Below are 21,444 nucleotides of genomic sequence, written 5' to 3'. Positions count from 1 at the left end.
AGCTGTCCTACAGGAGCTCTTCCACAGAAACTAATTAAACAATCTAGAATGTGCTGTAATGGATGGTTTGCAAGTAAAGACATATATGAGGATGAATGGGAAGGGATTCTGTGTTAATGAGCTTTACGGATATTGGCCCTAGCCAGAGTGGGGAAGGAGCTATTCCCAGAAGGGAGAGGGCTCATCTCTTGATGGCGCCTCTATGCTGGAGGCCAGGATTGTGGGACTGAGTGCCACCCAATGGAAGATAGTTCACTCTGTGATGATGGGTGTAGTTCGCTCACAAAGAGAGTCTGCTACCTTCCTGGCTTGCAGAATCAAGGGTGTGTGTGTGCGCGTGTGTGTGCATGTGTGCGCGTGTGCGGGTGTGTGCATGTGTGTGTGTGCATATGTGGAAAGTCATGGCTGCTGTTCTAGGACCTGTAGCTTTGGTCATCACTGAGGCCTTTCATCGAAAGCTAAGGAAGCTTCTGGAAGCCCCAGGAGTGGTGATGCAATGCAATGTCATCAAAAACAAACATCCTGACTGCCACCTCTATGAGGTAGTTGGAATCAATCCTTATTTTCCTTAAAATCGAAGACAGGATCACACAGAGGAAGGGACACTGGAAAAGTGAAGTCGAGGTCTAGCACTTGGCTCCTCTCAGGATTTTTCTCCTAAGGCTCTGGCCCAGCTCTCTGGCTGGGGGCAGGGTCTGTGCGCTCTACATCAGGAGACGGGTTTGGCTGAGCACGTGCATGTCATGGTATGGTTCCCCCAGCACCCACCTCATCGCAGAGTAACACGCCTCCCCAGACCTCTCTCCCACAGTACAGCTAGCCTTTCTCAAGTCCCAGAAGATGATGAGGGGAAAAAAATGCCTTTAGCTAGGCGGAACAGGTCATTTGTCTTTTGGTTCATTTTGTGTTTCTGCATAAATCCCGCATCAGCCTGTTCCTGCTCCCACTTGCCAGTGAGCAGTTTTTAATTATCAGGAAAATGGTATTTAGTGTAATGAATCACCAGACAGTGAACAAGGAATCCGAGTCAGCTGCGGAGCCGAGCTCAGCCAAACACGGGGAGACGGGACTCAGAAGATGTTCTCAGAGTGCGAATGTTGGGGAAATATTACCAGTGGCAATAACGATGATATCAGAGGTTCTCTATCTCTACAGTGCAAGTCATTTTATAAAATCTGGACAATAGTTCACATTATTTTATTATTAATATGAATATCGTTGACATTTGTAATAGTTTACAGTTTTTTTTTATCATCGTTCACATATTTTTCACTCAGGAGTGGTATGTGTAGATTTAAATGTTTGATTGTTAGTGTCTCTTGAGACAGGAAAAAAAAAAACTTACTTTGCAATCTCTTAGTTTACTAATTTCTATTAAAAGATCTAATTGCAGACATACTCATTCTTTGACCTCAGAACCAACTTACTGTGGCTGGGGTCGAAGCTTATATTGCCTAACGCCTTAAAGGTCCATCCTTATCCTAGGAGAACTGAGAGATCTTAAACGTGAACCAAGGCTTTACATATTTTAGGCTTGGGGAGAATGACGTAGCCACTGTCTGCACCTTCTTGCAGGGTAGGAAGCCGAAGAAACTTCTGGCCACTGTCAGAGGCCCTGCATCCGTAGATCAGAATGCTCTCAAAAAGAAATGGCTGGACAAACACTGGGGAGACTAAAAGTCATATATGGGCAATTTGAAAAATCAGTAAGGCCCTTTACAAGTGCCAGGGCCTCAGAGAAAAGCAGAGGAAACTGGGAAAGGACCAGTTCTAAACAGAAGGTGATATTTGGAAACTAAACGCTCAAGGGAGGAAGTTGCTCCCATACAGGCATCTTGTGCATTCAGAAAGTACCGTGGACATCTTGTGGGTCAGTGGACACTACGTTGACCAGGAGGCTTCAGGGGTGCCAGAAAGAGTCAGATGGCCACCAGCTGATAGAGGATTCCTAGAATCCCACAGGATGGTTTCAGAGAAAGCGTGCCTTAGGTTGGTTTCAGTCATTAATATCTTTGTGTCCCAGGGGGTTTTGACAGTCATGGGGAAGTGGGGAAAGTGTTCTCCTTGTTCCTCATTCTAGATCCAAGGCTGACTTTGCTACCTTTGTGACTCACCTAAATGGGCCCAGATGCCTAAGCATAAGAAAAGAGCTGTTTAGGGATCTACACATGAAAGACAGTCCCAGGGAGGGATTTCCTCCCATCCTCTGCCTCAGTACATTGAGCATCCCTCTTTTTTCCTCATACTGACCAGTCACCCAACCAGCATGGTGCCTGCAACTGTGGAAGCTACAGGAAAACAAGGCACTTGACCTCTGAAGGCCACAGTCAGGCACAGCTCAGTGCCACATAACCTTGAATCAGGAGCCTGCTCCTGGGAATGGATAGCAAGCACCACGGAGACTAGAGATGGCAGAAGGCTATGGTTGCAGTCTTTGGTTTCAGAATTCTACAGGCACCAGGTCTTGGACTGAGCTTGGAAGGACGTGGTACGTGATCCTGCAAAATAGAAGCTTGGAGTGTCATGAGGCACAGCTCAGAGTGAGGCCTGCCGCTTGCATGGATGAGGAAAGTGAGACTGGCCTTCGGAGGCAGAGGGCGGGGGGGCCAAGGACGGGAAACAGCTGATGGACTAGTGTTCAAGGGCCTGATTACCAAACAAAGGCGTTAGGATTGACACCACTGGACACACAGAGCTGAGGGCTGTTCCTTCAGCAGGAGAGGAGTAGGGCATGGGGGAGCTCTTTTTGCTGGCAGGCTGCAACATTTGCATGTATTATTGTGGGGAAGGGGCTGTAGACTGAGAAAATGACCATGAGGTTGTTATGGTAATTAATTAAGGTGTAAGATGACAGAGTGTTCCACCACAGTGCTGCGATGAGAACCACAGAGAACCGCAAGAGAAAATTCCAAGGAAGAGTTGATAGCACTGGCTGAGTAATTGGAGGTGAGGAATTAGGGACAAGACGAATCCTAATCAATTCCCCAACTTGTAGAATCAGGTGTTGCTAGTAACTAGGTAATGGGCGTTGGGAAAGGAACTCTACTGTCAGGGGAGTTTGGTGCATGCAGTTTTAGACTTGGAATGTTCAAAAAAATGTGCAGCTGCCTAGAAGTTGGTCAGAAAACTGAGACTGGAAATAGCTGGGAGAGCAGCACTGGAGTTGTGGGTTTGGTGTCATAGAGAAGGGCTGACGATGGGGCCCTTGAGTGGAGTAAATCTAGTAGCAGAGACTGATGAGCACTGGAAACAGTTTGCCCCTCTGACCTCTGAAGGCCACAGTCAGGACAACAGGTGGCTGTCATTTTCTATGAAAGAGCAGAAATCATTCATGGGCTTTGGCTGAGCTTTGGCTTGAGGAAGAATCAAGGGAGCCTCAGGTGGGCAACACGGCTGGATGGAGCTGCCGTGGATCTGAGGGAGATCTTCCCGCCATGTTCTGCTTGGGGACTTTACCACATTTTTGTAAAATTTGTCCCTAAAACCACCATCATTGCTAAATACCTGTCTCCTAAAGAAAAAAGTGGGCCACAGATGCTCCCTATTGAGGAAAGTTAAAAAAAAAAAAAGTTTAACATCTCCCTATTTCATGGGCATCAGTAACCAGGACAGGCAGGCTCTCTGGTTCTGGACCATTGAGGGCCTATAGGGAACCCAAGGACAATACTAATAATTTCAGGACTAAAAGAGTTAACACAGCTGCTAGAGGCTCTGGCTTGGAGCCAGCAGCAGACACATGGGTGAATCTAGGTTGTTAAATTTATTTGACATTTAATAAGTACCCACTGTAAACTCAGGCACCTTTTGCATCAGGGAGCTCTTCCGCATGTCCCCACAGGTCCTCATTTACTTATGATCAGTTATAAATGCTCCTGCCAGGAGAGGAAGCCAAAATGGCCACGGTCAGTCTCCTTCCTTCAGGCGCATACCTGTCCTGCATATTGTGATTTTCTGTGGGTGGGTTGCTACGCTCTCTGCAGTCCTGAAATGCACCCACCATGCCAAATCAAGAAGCTGGGTGTGCAATTTTGGTAGTAGGAATGTTTCTGGATGTAATTCCATTCAATCTCCCACCTCAAGCAGAAATCCTCTTTACAAAATCCTTTACCCAAAGTCTCTGACCAAATAAGAACAGAGAACTCATTCCCCACAAAGCAGACAGTCTCTCTTGCACACTGCTCCAGTGAAGGGACAGCATTCTGACACTGAATCAAACTCAGCCTACTTTAATCTTTCACCTGATGGCTCCATTTAACCTTTCACCTGATGGCTCCATTTAACCTTTCACCTGATGGCTCCGTTTAACCTCAAGAGGCATAACATCTCCTTCCTTTGCCATGATGGCCATATGTAGGATTACCTCCAGATCCTGCCTGGGTATCTTCAGCGCCAAACACTGGCATGTCTGAGTCTTTTCAGTAACAGATGAGAACTTGCTACTCCTCCCAAAGTACTTGTCACTTCTCTGGATAGGTACTCTGCTCACCATGTCCTTCTTGCAGTGGGGTCCCCAGAACAGAGACCATCACTTTAAATGTGTTCTTACCAGCACAGAAGATATGATGTCTGTGGGTCACCTCTTCTGAAAGGAACTATGATTGGGACCACAGAGGCAGGCAGACCTGAGTTTAAAACCTTGTTTTGCAAATCAATAATTCCAGATTACCTGTCCTCTCTGAGGCTTTGTTTCTTCATATGCAAAACCTACCACCTGGCTGTTAGGAGGATCAAACTAGTTAATACATGTAAAGAATTCAATACTACAGTGAGGGCTCCACACTAGTGGCTACTAGTAGTATTATTCTTCATTAGTAATAGCACTGATATTGAGCATCTGGTCCACTGCAGAAAATTTTTTTTTGCACACACAAAAATAGAAAATCAGGTCTCCTCCTATTCATACTGCTTCATTTTTGTTCTCACCTAAACAGTAGGTTCCAGATTTATCCTGCTAACATTTTGTCTTGCAGATTTCAAATTAGCATTCAAAGCTGTCGGAGAGTTCTGAATTTTGATTCTGTCTTTTATGGGGTTAGTTATGCTCTCCAAATGTTACCTACAAACTCCATCAGCATCCTTGTGCTTGCACCCGACTGATGAAGTTCAAAAACAATCAAACAAACAAATGATTGAATAAGGACAAGGACTAGAATAACACTAGGGACTTTCCTCCTGGCTGAGAGTCACTAACTCACTTTCTTTTGGTACAAAGACAAACTCTGTATCCACTTAACAGTGCTTTCCCTTAAGAGACGGTAAAATATTTTTGTCAAAATAAAAATTTATTACATCTATAATTCCTCTCAAATTTACCAAATGCATAACCCTAATCAGTGAGAAGAGGTCCCCATAATTTTTCATAATGAGTCTTTGTTGGTTCCAAATGACCATTGAATTCGTGTTTAAATGTCCAGCTCCATTATGCTTCACATTCCCTTCAAGAGTCTGGTGGAATCATGCTCACACTCTTGTTCCCTTGGCCTATCTGAAAATGAGGGCATATGCCCCGTGTGTTTGTGCTTTTCTCAAAACCGAACAATAGCAGTTCTGTGATTTTATCTGCAATTGCCTATACAGAGAGGTGAATCTGCTAGGGAGGCTTATTGAAAGCTCTTGATCCCTTAATCAGCTCCCATCTTCCTCTCTTCCCAGCCCCCACACCTCATCCAATTCAGAAATCAGGGAACTATCAACCACTATAAAATGTGTGGTGACCCAAGCACCATAGGTACCTGTTTGTTTTTCCCAAATATAGAATCCATCATAAACTTTCTAGATTCCCAGGTCTACCCTGGCCCACTTGGAGGTCACATTCAGGTAATTTTGAATCAACCAGCACTTTCTGAGAACTGGCCTACAGAAACTATGAGAACACTCTGTCTGCCTCTTCCTGTACTTGGGAAGCCCATACTCTCTCCCACCCACTCTTGAACATGACCTACTAGTACATAGTAGACCCTCCATTGGAGTATCTGGTGCCATATGCAATTCATTCTCTTCTCAGCCTTCCTTCTGGTTAATATCTTTCCACCCAAATCCAAATTTCTCCTTCAAAATTCTATTCACCAAGCTCCAGGCTCTGAGGCAGGAAATAAACCAGGGCCTGGAGACTACGTTATGTTCTCAAGTTTACCAGACCTGCCACACCTTGACTGGTTGGTGAAGGCAATCATCTGCAAACATTTCTGTTGTGTTCTGTTTTACCCTCTGCAGCAGTTAGAAAAGAGGGTCTGGGAATACGGGGGCCACCAGCCCCTCCTAGAATGGTTATGGAGGTGAGACATATTTGAGGGGGCTAGTAGAATAAAGTTCCCAATGCAGGACACAGAGGAGGTCTTCCATAGCCCATCACTCCTAACCCTGCCCTTCCTCGGCCAGGCCCTGCCTCCATCTGAGCTTTGGGTTGCTCTTTTGCTCTTTGTGTGCTGAGCCTCCCCTGCCCCCTAGCTCCTTTGATGGTGATTCACCAGTAGCAGTAGCTTTAGTCAGGGAGACAGATGTGTCACAGGGCACAACACTGTGAGATTGAGGACCCAGGTGTAAAGAGAAGCCAGGTGTCAGGGGTTCGATGAAAAGAGAATAGTTATACAAATAGAGGAAAAGAACATTTATAAATGGGGCAGACTTCCAAGGTAGCCAAGGCAGTAGCCAGGCCTTCGAAGAACTTGGCATCCACCCACATCCCAGGGACGACGTCTACACAGCTGTGCCTTAGCTGTCCTCACTGGGTCGGCCAGGACCCAAGACTGCCGACTAGGGACTGGTATTTCCATGGACACTGAGAATCATGGAAACCTTAATTGGCCTCAGAGGTGATGAGTCCCCCAAAAGGTGGCTTTGAGGATTTGGAATCATATCTCTGTGTACCACGTGGTGCACTTTTGTGTCACCACATGGTGGCTCAGCAGAGTCACTCCTTAAGAGCAGGAGAATGGGCAGATCTCAGGCTGATGATGCTGAAAGGGCACCAGACTCCACCCTTGTATGCTTGGGGACCCTCTGCACTCTACTTCAGCGGGTGGCACCAGGGCTTAGCCTATACATCTGCAGAAAGAGAGCTCTGGCCCAAGGGCACTCTTGGATATCACTAGACTTCAAAATGAGATTCCTCCTTTTGAATACAACCGACATCACCATCTCTAAAGATTTCATCCAAAGGGTTCACAGGATGCCAGATCTGAAACAGACCTCGGAGTGCTCATCATGGCAAAGCGTTGGCCCCGAGGGGGTGGGGAGGTGATGTCAGAAGCCAGAGGTGGAGGCTGGGAAGTAGGAGAAGCAGAGAGCCTCTTGGGCAGTCCTGAGGCTCTCTGGTGGCGCGCATCCCCTGAGAATCAGATACACCAACGTTTCTGCCTTCTGAAAAGGGGAATTGGTAAAGCATAGCAGGAGCTGGGCGTGGGCCTTCAGAAAGGGCCCAGTTTGTCATGCTGATTGTGAGGGCTGTCCTGAGCCACCCTAGGACAGTAGCCAGGCTCCCAGCCAGCACCATCCTTCAGCTCCTCCCAGCAAGGACTGCTCTGCACTGCAGCCCAGTTGCCTGGGGCTTGTTCTTCTCCAAAGCCCTGGCAGGGTCTGGATATCTAGAGAGTGCCCTTCCGAATAGGGAAGCTAAGGCCCTGCCTGGAAGCACCACCACTCAGGTCAGCCTAAGAGAAGGCCCCCGAGTCTGCAGTGAGGCAGAGTCACGACACAGGAAAGGAGAGACACAGAAACCGGTGACCAGAGAAGCCCGGAGAGACGTGGGGGTGGGGGACTGGTAAAGCATAGCAGGAGCTGGGCGTGCGGCTTCAGAAAGGGCCCAGTTTGTGATGCTGATTGTGAGGGCTGTTCTGAGCTACCCCAAGACAGTAGCCAGGCTCCTGAGCCAGCACCATCCTTCAACTCCTCCCAGCAAAGACTGATCTGCACTGCAGTCCAGTTGCCTGGGGCTTGTTCTTCTCCAAAGCCCTGGCAGGGTCTGGATATCTAGAGAGTGCCCTTTGTACAGCCTGAGACAGCACGAGCCACACTAGAACCCAAGCTTCTTTGCATTTCAGCTGCTGCTGGGAGCATGCCAGTACCACTCCTGTCCACCTCTTGGTGAACTTAGAGAAGAGAAGCAATCTGGTCCATGAGAACTTTGGCCTTGGAGTCCATTTTTTCCTCCCAAAAGAACACCCAGTGAGGGTGGGCTTCATGTGTGTGTCTATGACATCTGCCTGTCATGCTTTCACCCCCGAGTGACCAGATGAAAAGGATCTGTGCATTGCAACAAGGGGACTGAGGTGAGATGCTGCTTCCACAGCAGAGTCCAAAGTGCTGTAGGGACAGATTTCTGAGAGCATTTGTGGTTATTTAGAAACAGAATGTGTCTGTGCAAGACTCTAAGGGTAGCATGTCTAGAGGCTGGAGAGGGGCCCAACTGACCTCATAGGACCTGTTTTGTAATATTTACAGAGAGGAGGAACAATTATGGCACGGAACTTTTATGTTGTGCATTGGTGAAAAGCAATTTCAGTTACACAAAATTTTTTATACCCAAGTTTTAAAAAGAGAGAACGGTAGGATAATGTGTGAGGAAAACTTTTAAAGGCACTGTTTAAAAAGAAAACCCTTGGGAGAGATCCCAGCACTTTGGCCTCTTGGGCTCTGCTATCTTTAATTCTCTGCATTCACATTCTATGGCTTATCTTTGAATTTGGTTAACACATTCCCCAGCTGCTCAATTGGATAAGATAAGGCAGAAGATGTTAATAGAGAATCCTCCATCTTTTCCCACTGAGTCTGATTTCAGGATTCATTGACTTGCTAAACCCAATCTTTTCCTAGTGTCCTGTATGAGCTTATTAATGCAGAAGGTAATCTACCCATCAGGCATCCAGTAAGTTCCCACAAAGGCAGAGGGACCTGCAGAGGGAGTTGGTCTTGTGGGCCCTGGGGGTTGCTAGGGGACTTGCCACTTGTCCAGCCAATCTGGCTACCAGGACCTTGTAAGCAGCAGCCTGCCAGGAGCCAGGCAGTGGGTGTGTGCTCTCTACTCACCTCGGCCTGTGCTGTAATGCTGCAGTTTATCGCTGTACACAGCCTCTTTGCTGTAAGCTCGTTTCCTGTGGATACAGAGAAGAGAGACTCAGACTCCCTCAGGAAGGACATACTGCTGAGAGCCATAGCCGAGTCCGAATGACGCATGGCATTTTTGCCAGAACGGAGTGGTTGAGAAGTGATGCCAGCAAGCCATTGAGATGGTAATGGTTATATTAAGCTGTGTATATTAGACCCCTGCTGTCCACCTCGGCCTGCTACTTTGGAGTTCTCGTGTGCGCTACTTTGGAGTTCTTGCGGGGATTCCCGGAGAGTTCTCATTGGTTGGGGAAGTGCCCTAGGAGGGATTTCCGGTTGCTAGTTCCTGGAGGAGCCCCGTGTCGTTCGGGGAGAGTTCCTGGGAGCGTGTGTGGAGTGTACTGGTGGAGTTCAGAAATAAAGTTTGTTCCTGCTTCAGTGGCTCGTGATTTGTGCCCAGCAAGACTGCGGCAACACACCAAGGCCTCCTATCTGGATAGGGTTCACCCCGAGCATCTCTTGGGATTAGAGAGTGGGTGACCCCCACTTTACGATTTCATGCCTGCCCTGGTCGACCACCACTCATTTCTGCAGATGGGCAAGGTCCGCCTCCAAGTCAAGGTCTTACGGAAGCCTGGCAGGGCTGTGGGCCCCCGTCCAAGAGCAGAAGCGATGAAAACTCTGAGCAGTGCTCAGGACGCACTGCAGAACCACTCAGGAGGGAGCCAACACTAGGGCTTTGCAGGCAGGATCTAGGCTAACCACCCAAGGCAGTAGCAAACTCCATGAAAAATTCACAAGGCCTTCAGGGTCTATCCTGGGGCAGAACTCAGACTTCCTCCTTCCTCCTCCCTGCTCTCCCGCCTGCCTGCCTGCCTTCTGCCTGCTGCTGAGGACCCGAGCTCTCCAGCTACAGGATGGGCTGTGATGCTCCAGTGGGTCAAATGCAATTTTGTAACTGTCACTCCGAAAAGCCGAGGCGTGCAAGGGGGGAGCCAAAAGTCTTGGCTAAAATGAGGTTTGAAGATGGTTGCTGTTTACTGGAGCCTCATCCAGCTCCAGAGAGGATTTGATCCCAGGCACAAAGAAAAAATAAATAATCTGGAGAAATCTAGGTTGCCCATGGATTGGAGGGGACAGCGTGCAAGAGGGACAGGTGGCCAGCAGGCAGGAGTGGGGGACCTACCTGCTGCAGACGATGGAGATGGCCACCAAGGACACGACGAACACCACCCCGGCTGCAGCCGAGCCAGCGATCAGGGGCAGCTGCTCCCTCAGCTCCGACTTGTAGTCATCTAGGTGAGAGAGTGACATTAGGATCCTCCCCATGTGTTCCTTGCCTACTGCTGGCCACAGTGCAGGATACCAAAGACATGACCTGGAGAGAGAGAGACTACACTTCCTATGCTTCAGAGCATCAGCTGCCTAGACAAAGAACCGTTTTCAAGTCACAAAAGGACAAAGACAACCAAAACCCAAGATAATGCAACAATAAACAACAATACAGAATCTGGGAGCCCAGGACTGATGACATTCATCTCCAGGGCAAAGATGGATCTTAACCTCCACCCCAAGGACTGTGAGACCTGCTAAGGGCAGGTCCAACGGAGGGTAGAGTAAATGGAAAACCACGGCCGAATTCTCTTCTAGAATACGAAACCCTTGAAATGCAGCATCGTTTACAGATTCACTGAGCAGATATTTAAAGCCTATCTGTACAGGGTGCCGTGGAGGGTGAAGAAGTGCCTGAGAAATAGCCAAGTGCTGGGAGCTCCCACCTGACAGGAAAAGGATGCAGCTTCCTACCAAATGTTAAAACCACACTGTGTCACACAGCAGAATGGGAAGCCCGCAGGTCACGGAATCATTGTAATATTTGATCTCAGGCAATGGAAGATCAGCTATTTATGTCCTATTACAATTAGGGCAGATACAACAAATCAAAATATAAGATCATCAGTTCAATTTGAATTTCAGGTAAATAATGAATGGTACTTTTGTATGTAAGTATGCTTCAAATATTGCTTGGGAAATATTTATACCAAAACCTTGTCTGTTGTTTATATGCAGTTCAGATTGAATTGGTCATCCTGTATTTTATCTGGCAAACCTAATGACAATACTTGTTAAGTGGAGGTTCCCCATAACCTGCAACGGAATTTCCTAGACACCATTCATTACTCACAGCTGTTTCTGGGCCCCCTCCTCAAATCTACTGAATCAGATCCTCTGGGTGAAGAGAGGGTTGCCTGTATATGTCATAAACACTCCAGATGATTCTTATTTTGCCCAGTGTTTGAGAACAGTTTGTCAACTATAAGGTGGAAAAGGAGACTTCTAGAAACAAGGTCATTGGCTCTGGAAGACTCCCATTTGATAGAAATCAATTATAAAAATTGAAGATAGAGTTTCAATTGCCCTCAACTGAGAGCTTTTTGTAACATTTGTTTGAAAAAAAAATAAATTTGGCAAAAGAAAAAAAAAATTACAGGGACTCACAGTGAGAAGTTCTCAGAATGTCTTTATAAACACTTCATAAAGCCATTCGAAACCTGAATGGTTTAAAAAAAAAAACCAGTGTGCTAAGTCGAAGGTCGGCACATGTAACTAAGCACAGCTGGGGCCACAGTGGCTCTGCCCCATGTGGTCATTGACCCTAGTTGGATCCCACAGGTCCCCAATGCCCCAATGACCTACCATTGATCAACCTTCAGACTCACCTTTGGGCTGCAGATGGGCCCACAGCCTCGGTGAACATAATCACTACTGATCTGTGAACCTCCATCATTAAGATAAATAGTCCCAAATTTGGCCACTTACCAGAACTCTCTTACATCTCACCCCTCTTGGGTCTGCAAAACTTAACTGCCAAATGTAAAAGGAATAGCCTTCTTGGGAGAAATTTGTTACTTCTTGATTTGTCTAGCAGAATTGCCCAGAGACCAGTACTCAGAGCATTTTGAGTTTTGGGCTTTTAATCCTGTGTACCTTCTGATGCCAAAGTGCCTATAAATCTAGATGGTAAGTGAGGTGCAAAGAGGGGGACAGAGTCCTTAAGGGAAAAGCAGACGGCCTGAATTCTTTCCATCCCAGCAGCATTATTAATCTCAATGAACTGGCTCACCTTTCTACCCCCATCTCACCAGCCTCGAAATACGAGAGAAAATTCACCTCAACTAAACTCAAAACAGGCTGCAAACTCTAATCTCAAAGGAGCCAGACCATTCACAGTATCACACCCAGGTGTGAACCATGGGAAGTGGTGGGCTCCATCGGGGGACAATGCCCCCTCTCCTCAGGACAGGGACCTCACCCCAGGAGATCCACCAGCACTGGCTTCTCTTATAATTTTTCCAAAAGAAAATGAACATTCTGATTTCATAGAAAATCGTTCGATTTTTAAATGCTTCTAATTAGTATAAAAGTTGTTTAAAAATATAATGTGAGTCAATATAAAAACCTCAAGCCCTATTAAGCACCAAATCTGTATAAGTTAAACAACAAAGAGAAAAGGAAAGGCTTTCAATTCAGGGTGTCAGGAATAGACTTGAGATTTGGAAAACCATCAGGAAACAGCTCATAAATGAATTTGTTTAAAAGGTGGATAAGCAGATAGATAAAGGAATATGTGACTACAGTAGTTGGCTAGCTAAGAGAAAGGGTGGTGGATAATCGGACACCCCCAACATGCACAAAATCTAGGCTACTGGGAAAACAGATTATAGAACTGATGAAGGAGGTGGTCTCAGAGGATGGGGGGATGTAGTTTTAATAGGAAACTAATAAAGCCCCAAATTGTGAGTATTTGAAGGTATAGACTTTATGGCCTTGGAAACAGCTTGGCTATTCTCTCTGGAGACACTGGAGCAGCATCTACTACAGGTCACACGTGAAGTTGCTCCAAGTATTCTGAGACCTAGGATGCATATGGCTGTCACACCCAAAGTGCTATCTCTCTGTTCCCATCCTGGAGACACAGTCTCATGCGTTCAGGTTGTGAGCTCAGCTCCAGATCCCAAGCACAGAGCAGGGAGGCAGGAGTGAGGATGACATCCATAGGCTTTGGGACCCTTGTACTGAGGCAAGAGGGCACCTGGGGCATATGTGGGCGTCACTACTGTGCAAATGCTGGACCATGTGTAATGTAGAGCTCCTCAAGGGCAAAGCCAATCAGATGTTGGTGAGAAACAGGCTAGACTTCAGAGGGCCCACCTGCATCAAACACAAGCATAGGGCCTTGCTGGGGGGCAATCCCCTGAGGGCATTCCACTGGAATCCAGTTGGCATTTGGGCTGAGACTATAAGCTTTTGCAAGGCTGCTTCTCTTTCCCCCATTATCTGCCCTGTGCCCTGCCATTGCCTCCACCCACTCTAATCCCCATCCACCCTCTTACCATCTGTCAGAGTCTGGAAACACATCTTGCCGCTGAACTTGCCGTAGCCCGCCACTGTGCGGGCCCGCACCTGGACCACGTACACCATGCCGGGGCGCAGCCCGTCGATCCGAGCCGTGTTGGTTTGGCTCCTGGCCATGGAGGAGTTGAACTCATTGTGCTCCTGCAGAAAAGCAAGAGGGAGGGTTCACCAGCCTGCTCCTGACCCCAGCAACCACCCAGCCCGCTCCACTCTGGAGGAGCACACAGGCTCCATTCATCCTTGCTCTGCAGATCTGCAAGAAGTCATCTCTCTGACCTCAGCAGAAGCAGACTTGTCAGTATGCCTCTGCCATTTGCCCGCCTCTCTTCATCTTGCGTGTGCTAAGCTGCAGGCTTTCCTCTTCCTTCTCAAGATGTCCCTTGTACCCTCCTCACAGCAGCTGTTCTAGATGGCTCCTGCAATTCCCTCAAATGCTTAGGCAAAACACGTTGTCTCCACTCTGCTACGGTGGTTGAGCCCATTGTGGACTGCCTCCCACACCTGCTTCTGCCTTCTCCTTGCCTGTCTTTGGGTACCCATTTCCTAGATCCCCGCCACCAGCATCCAAGAAGAGCATGTCCCTTCTCCCCGTGTCCTCACCTCTTCCACCTACTCCAGGGGTCAGCCCCACCTTCCTGCCTTTCTCCTATACATTCTGCCCTGTCCTCTCCAGTCCCCATCTTCTACAGGTATGTATCCACCCTGGCTCTTCCACCCATCATAACTGCTGTTATAGGGTTGCTTCTTCTCTTTGCTGCTGATTTATTTAACATATGATCAGTGCCTGGACTTTGGTAGCCTCCCATCTTTTGTGATGCTCCACACTCACCTTACCTCCTGCCAGTGCCAAACTTCTTAGACAGTCTCTGACCTCCCCCCAAAGTTTCATCATATGAAGGCAAAACATCTAAGTCTAGGTTTATAGGTCCTTCATAATGAAGTCAGTTTCAGTCTCTCATCTTCTCCTACATCTGTGGCCTTGCTGTCCCTCCAGAGACCACACCCAGGCTACGAGGCTTTTTCCCAGTCTGAGGGGCCTCTATGCAGGGCTCCTCAGCTCCCACCAGATAACTTCAGCTACATCTCCCAGGGTCTCCTCTCTATGAAGGCCTATCTGCCCCAGTCCACGGACTCTTCACTGCTGTCCCTCTGGTTTACAAATCACTCTCAGCACCTCATACATCGGCCTGGTCTCTGACTGCTTTCATGTGAACATCTTTCTTCTGCAAGGGTTCAGGGCTACCTCCAAGTAAGAAGAAACAAGAGCTTAGAGTCAGGGCCTATCCTTATCTGCACTATTAATCCTGATGACTTCAGCAACACTGAAGAGCTTGGGTCACCGGAGAGAATCCCGAAGCCCCCTGGGGGATTGTAATGAGTTCCAGACACAATGGCTCATGAGCCAAGGTGACCAAAGGGAGGAAAATTGAATGACAAGGAGTCTGTAAACTATATCCCCAGTCAAATGACAGAAGAAACTTGGGGAATTGAAGCAAGACAAAAGAAGATAATACAATGATCAATCTTATTGTTTTAAATATGTAAAAATCTACTTTGTAGGGGCTAAGGTGACCTGAGGCATGTTCATTCACTCCTTCATTCAATCAACCAGGCAGTTACATTTATGACACAAGAGCACATCTGGATGTTATACATGGACTGAGGGTACAGTGGCAAGATCTTCTTGCCTGGTGATGCAACAGTTTGTAGGTTAGAGTAGAAAATATACAAAAGATGACCACAGTGTTAACTGAGTAACTTGGCAGAGGGCAGTTTGGGAGCTGTGGGGACGTATCTAGACGGCAACAAGTCCAGACTTTGAAAGAGATCCATTCCAAGAAGAGTCAGGAAAGTGTGCAGGAGTGGAGTCCTGGAAAATCAAAGAAGTCAGCCACATCGATGGCTGTGGAGATGGGAACAGAATAAAACATGCAAAAGCCAGTAATTGGTGCGTCTGGAGTACCACTGAGTAGGGATGGCCATGAGTGATTTGGAGGCAGTCATAAGGGACCACAGGTTTGAGGCTAGCTCCTACAGACAGGTTTAAAGTTACAAAGAGACTCATCCTCTGCCTAATGGAGGGGTTATTCATGGCCCCTGGATAAGATTGCCTGGGGAGGGACTGCCCATGCATCATTTGCTCAGCTTAAACAGCAGGTAGGGGGTCTCCCACGCCTATCTCCACCCCCAAGCAGGGATTCAGCAGAAAGAAGGTTGCTTGATAGAGAAGAGATGTCATCTAGAACTTTGGTAATAACTATTTTGACATATTGGAGACTTGAGATCCAAAACTATGAAAATCACCTTATCACCTTGCAGATAAGAATAAAATCCCAGAGCTGCCTGGCTTCCCTGGTTTGACTAGAATCAGATGGAATCAGGCACTTTTTGAAATAAATGAAGCATTGACTAAGTAGGTTTTACTGAAAAAAAAAAAGAGGAAGAAATAAGAAAAAAAATAAACGTGCTGATCTATTGGCATTTGGATTGTGAGGACCGAACATTAACCCATAATCACTTTATAGTCCACACATTCTTGAAGAAGTTCAGTGATTAAAAGGCGTATCCGTGCTTGTTCCCCCTACAAAGTCATTAATCAATTCCAGGCAAATGGGTGAGAACAATGAGAAAGGTGGCTTATGACTGATGGTATTAGAAGATGTGGAGACAGAGGATTCAGCTGCTGAGGGCAGGGCTGACATCTCCCTCTCTCTCCATCCCCTGAACCCCAACACCCGGGGCTCCAGCAACTCAGCGCTACATGAAGGAATCAACAGCACACCTCCATCCAGTGATTTGAGCCAATCGGTCAGGTGCAAGGTATTGTCAAGGTTCTGAAAGAGTTCCTAGAAGAAAATGATCTTAAAATTTGATGGGTAGAAACTCCCCAAACTTAAACCCATCCTCGCCTAGACAGGTATTATTAAGTGCCCGTAAGATCTAAACACTTCATCATGAAGACAGCTGGGAGCAGATGTAGATGCTCCTCCCATGGTTTGCCTACAGGCGTGCCACCAGGAGTGGAAAGTGCTACATGACAGTAAACAAGAGCGGATGATGAATGGAAATGTATTAAAATGGGGAAGGAGAAGAACCTGGGAGAGGCTCTGGGTTGGATGGCACCTGGATGTTCTATTGATGAGCTGTTGGAGGAGGCCACAGCCTCCTTGATTCTATTCACAGAGGTGAAATTGAAAGGTGTCCCAAGAACAAACCCAACAGGATGATGTTGGACAGGAGACCTGAGAGGGTCTTCAGAGGTCGCAAGGCTACCACTCATGGGCCAACTTGCCTATGTTATGAATACAGCTCCATTGGAACCCAGCCATGCCCTTCTATTGACATTAGCTATGACCACACTCTTGCGCCAATGCCTCCTGGTTTAGATGAAGGGGACATAACATCCGTGGGGGGAGAAGAAGTGGCATAGGATGGAGGGAGGATGAGTGTCTCTTCTTTGGAATGAATACAGGAATCTACTGGGCTGAATTCTACTTGTGTTTACATTTTCTAAAGATTCTATTCAATATTCCAGGATCATGTAGAGCAGACAGGTATATCTGATTCCAATATTTGTATTTAATATTAAGACACCATCTCTTATTTCAGGGGCTTCACTAATTTAAAGACATTCGGCATCAATGGCGATTGCATCCACCCCCTTACTGAGCTCAGTCAGAAGTTTCTGTCTTTGAAATCTCATAAAAATGTCTACAGTTCTGGTTTTGTGACTTCTTAGCTGTGACCTGTGTGGTCATGGCTAAGTTGTTTAACCTTTCTGTGACTTAGTCTCATCATCTAGAAATTGGTTATTATCTGATTTTTTAGTATATTTCTTTTTTTTTTCCTTTTAAGGATCAGGAATAAGATCTCTGCGTATGTCTGGAGCATAATAGGTACTCAGTATATAATGAATTATCATTGCGGTCATTATATCAAAATGCCCTCACAGGCTAATGTCTTTTGCTTTAGTCGTATCGGAAATGGTCAGGGCAACTTAATGGATTTGATAGTGGGGCACTTTTATAAGTGGGAGGTCTTCAGTAAGATACTGAACGGTAACCAATGCTTGGGCAGAGAATCTCCTCCATTCCCAAGGAAATCTCTCTATCCTCTGGGATGAGGACAATAATATGCTTCATTGAGATGTGCAAGTTGCCTCGGGCATTGAGTTGCTATGTGTGTGTCTGTTAATAATTGGTATAAATTAATGAGAAGCCAGGAACTAGCCTAAGATGGGAGAATATGTTTCTCTTGTAGCATAAGAAGTCAAGGTTAACTGCTATCTTTCAAGGGAGGAGGTTTAAATTATAAAGGAAAAGGCAGCGGAGGAGCTTGGGTTGGGCTGGATTGGGGAGCACAAGGCCAAGGCACCCAGGCATGAGCCTCGTGGCTTTGATCCTAGGCCTGTCATTAAGCCCTTTACCCTTTCCTAGCTGCCTATGGAAGGGACTGCCCTGGGTACAGCATGTTAGAAGGTGGAAGAGAAGGAGGAAGGCGGTGGAGGAGGAGGAGGTGTAGATGGTCTCCAGTACATTCAGCTCCTTCCCAATATTGTCACCTGCTGAGGACCAAGGACTCCCTCTTGCTTTCCGGCTCTGTGACTGTGAACAAGATTGTTGTTGTGTTTTATGAACTTCTTTATGCATCTGTTTCTTTACTTGTAGCAATTATACTAACCCTTACTGTCCTGGGGTATGAGAGGAAAGATACTGCTCATAAAACCCCTGACACTCAAATGGTGCACATTAGGGAAAATATTATTATTATTATTATTTTGAGCTGAGCTGTTCCTTCAATAGGGCTGCAAGTTCATGTGTGGGGTAAGGAGGACGGGTGGTCCTTGCCAGAGACTCTGACATCATGCCACAGACCGTGCACTCTGGAACTGTTAGGTCCACATTCATAGGAACAGCTGGTTCATGCGATTAACAGGTTCAAATGGATTGGTCCAACATATGTTGGTGAGTCAACATTTATTTTATTAACTTTCAAAAACTATTGAGCAAATAAGAGCCCCCCCCCACAATTACAGTAGATGATACATAATGGGTGCTTATAAGTCCAGATGGTTTAAATTAGCCCCAATTCACTGAATTATTTGCATAAAACAATCCCATATTCCCTAAAGAGAGCAGAACTGTCTACACCTCTGTCTGGCTTGCAAGTACGACTCTACTGGCGAAAGGGTGGTACACCTTCTCGCAGACTAGCTTGGTGATCCACTGGACCCCCACTTTCAGGAGGTAAGTCATTGCACAACGTGCAAACCATGATCTATAATGGTTAAGGAATGTGTCCATCGCTGCACGGCTGGTTAGTTGTGAAGGACACTGGAAGCTGGTGCAGTCCCCTATTCAACATGGTGACCAGAGACAGTGGTGTTAGTCTCTGCCCTTGATCCTCTTCTTTTTTAAAGTATTTATTTATTTGTTTTTAGTTATAGGTGGACACAATACCTTTATTTTATTTTTATGTGGTGCTGAGGATCAAAGCCAGTGCCTCACACATTCGAGGTGAGTGCTCTACCTCTGGCCACAACCCCAGCCCCCACTTGATCCTCTTCTTATCACTGAGCCACTGGATGGCCTCACCCAGACTTTCATATCATCCACTCTGACATCCCAGATGGACCTCTTCATCCTGGTCCCCACCTTAAACTCCAGAAAGGTACAGGTAACTACCTATTCCACTGTCTACTTGACTCTCTTACTGGAAATTTAGAGCAGAGCTGAACTTCCAGTTCCTTTTTTTTCACCCCCAATATGCTCTATCCACAGCCCTTCCCCCTCTCAGTCAATGGTGGCTACATCCTTTCAGTAGCTCAGCCAAAACAGTCCCACACCCCAAATCCAACTTGTTGGATTCATCTTCCGTATAGATGGTTCTAAATTTAGCAGTCCTATTTCAATGGGGGCAGTCTGAATAATGTTCAAAATGTAAGGCAGATCTTCTTCCTCTTCTGCTCCTAAACCTGCTTGCTATATCTCCCCAGATCACTCAATTATCTAAGGATGAACAAGATTACATCCCCTGGTAAACTCCCTCATGTGTCCTAATTCCCCATTGCTTGCCTCATTCTGGGAATGCTGGTTTCTTTCCTGCTCAGTGAATCACCAGGCATAATATTGCCTCAGGACCTTTGCACAATCTATTGCCTCTTCCTCTCCTAGATAACTCTTTACAACAACCTTCTTTTCTTCAGATCTTCACTCAGATCTTATTTTCTCCAAGAGACCTCCCTTTACCATTCTATTTACTTCTGTAATCTACTCCTCTCCCAAGCCTGACCTTCCTGATCCCATTTACTCTGCCCTAACTTTTTATTTTATACTACTCATGCTCATTGTTCATTTTCTGTCTACCTCTATTGAAAAGGAATCCCCCTGAGGGCCAGAATCTTTGTCCACTAATCGAATTTGATCACTAATCTATTTTAGGATAGTACCTGTCAAATAGAGTAGGTGATCAATAAATACTTCTTGAACAACAACAACAACAACAAAATGAATGAAAATCTGGTGTTTGACAAGCATTGGGTTGAGTTGGTGGAGAAGGCACTGTGGTCTCCTGTGAGCTCTGCACCTGCTGCAGTTCACCAGGCTGAAAGGGAGGCCCTGATCCCTTGGCCCATCAGTCAGGGACCAACCCTCAGGGCCACCCCCACCCCGTTCCTTGGCAGCACCATGCTCTGCTGTAGCTCCAGCAGCAGGTGCTAAAGAGCAGTTGAGGAAAAGAACACATAACTTTCTATTTCTCTTAACTTTAATCTCATCCTTTTAAAGGTTTTTATACCTCTACAAATATATTAATGTGCTGGCATAGGCATATAATTTATAAATAGACAAACTTATATTAGAGGCACATCATCATCAAAAACTTTGGCAACCAGAGCTCTACAAAACCAATTATCCTCTGAAGGTTCAGATAATGGAACTGTTTTGCAGCATTTGCATCAGATCACATGATTGGAAGTGAACATGTGATTGGAAGAGGGGTCTGGTCCTGCTCTGTCCAGCCCAGGTAACAGCCCAGACTGCAGTGTGGTCTCTATTTAGTCGGTGGAGAGGGCCTGGGCTTCAGAGGCTTTGCCAGGGCAGATCTGGCTAACTTCTGACCTCAGTCACCATATTCCTCCCTCCTTTCAGATCCCCTCCAGCCTTGTTCTGGTGCCCTCAGCCAGACACCACCCATGGAACAGTGGCTGGCCCTGATCCTGCATGCCTGCACGCAGGGCTGGCTTACCTTCTCGTAGTACCGGATCTCATAGTCTAGGATGATGCCATTGGGCTGCTCTGGCTGTGGCCATGACAAGGTGATACTCCTCATGGTGGCACTGACCTGGTGCATGATGGGAACAGTGGAGGGGGCTGTGGAGAGAGGAAGAGACAGGGGAGCTGAACATAGGCTTGATAACAGGAGAAGTGCTGTCTTTCAGGGGTCAGTCATTGGGTTTGAACTCTGCCTTTTCTTTCCCATCAGCTGAGCTGGTCCTATGGATAGATTAGGATGATGGAGGAGAGTCAGGTGATCACTTAGCAGAGGAAAGCATGGGTAGGCAGGGACTGGAATGGATGTGGGATTTTCATGGCAGAGAGAACAAAGGCTTGTCCCAAACAAGAGAGGGTTGGAGCAGTGAGAGAAAAAGACAGAAGGAAATGAGAAACGATGAAATATTTTTTGAGCAGAAGATGTTGAAGGAACCTCAGTCATGAAATAATGGGCTGAGCAATTGCAGAGGAGATCTTGGGGGCAAGAGAGGATATCGAGAAAGTAAAACTGGTCAGTACAGAATTACTGCGCAACAGAAAGAACATTCCAGCCAATATTTTTTTTCTGGTATTGCATGTATGATTGTACTGTTATTTCCAAAGGAAGTGAAGAGCCATCCTTTAAGAAGACACAAACATGGACCAACAACAGAGGTACTGTCGAGAGTTTTCTGAATGAGGACATTTGCAATCAGGAGCTCACGAATACAAATGA

The 21,444-nt window shown here is 46.6% G+C and overlaps 1 protein-coding gene across 2 annotated transcripts in view; it reads right to left on the bottom strand.

Moving 5' to 3' along the window:
* EPHB1 (EPH receptor B1) overlaps positions 1-21,444 on the bottom strand; it is a 425,417-nt gene that overhangs the window by 69,939 nt on the left and 334,034 nt on the right. For both annotated transcript variants that reach the window (XM_081301892.1, XM_081301891.1), the window contains exons 6-9: positions 20,704-20,828; positions 13,437-13,599; positions 10,229-10,337; positions 9,025-9,089 (exon numbers count right to left, since the gene is read on the bottom strand). In XM_081301892.1, the coding sequence (XP_081158018.1) occupies positions 9,025-9,089; positions 10,229-10,337; positions 13,437-13,599; positions 20,704-20,828 (462 nt within the window). The remainder of the gene's footprint in view (positions 1-9,024; positions 9,090-10,228; positions 10,338-13,436; positions 13,600-20,703; positions 20,829-21,444) is intronic.

This window comes from Spermophilus citellus (genome assembly GCF_964194105.1).
Source record: "Spermophilus citellus genome assembly, chromosome: 7".
In the NCBI taxonomy this organism is placed as follows: Eukaryota; Metazoa; Chordata; class Mammalia; order Rodentia; family Sciuridae; genus Spermophilus; species Spermophilus citellus.
This window is presented reverse-complemented; position numbering and strand designations above follow the sequence as displayed.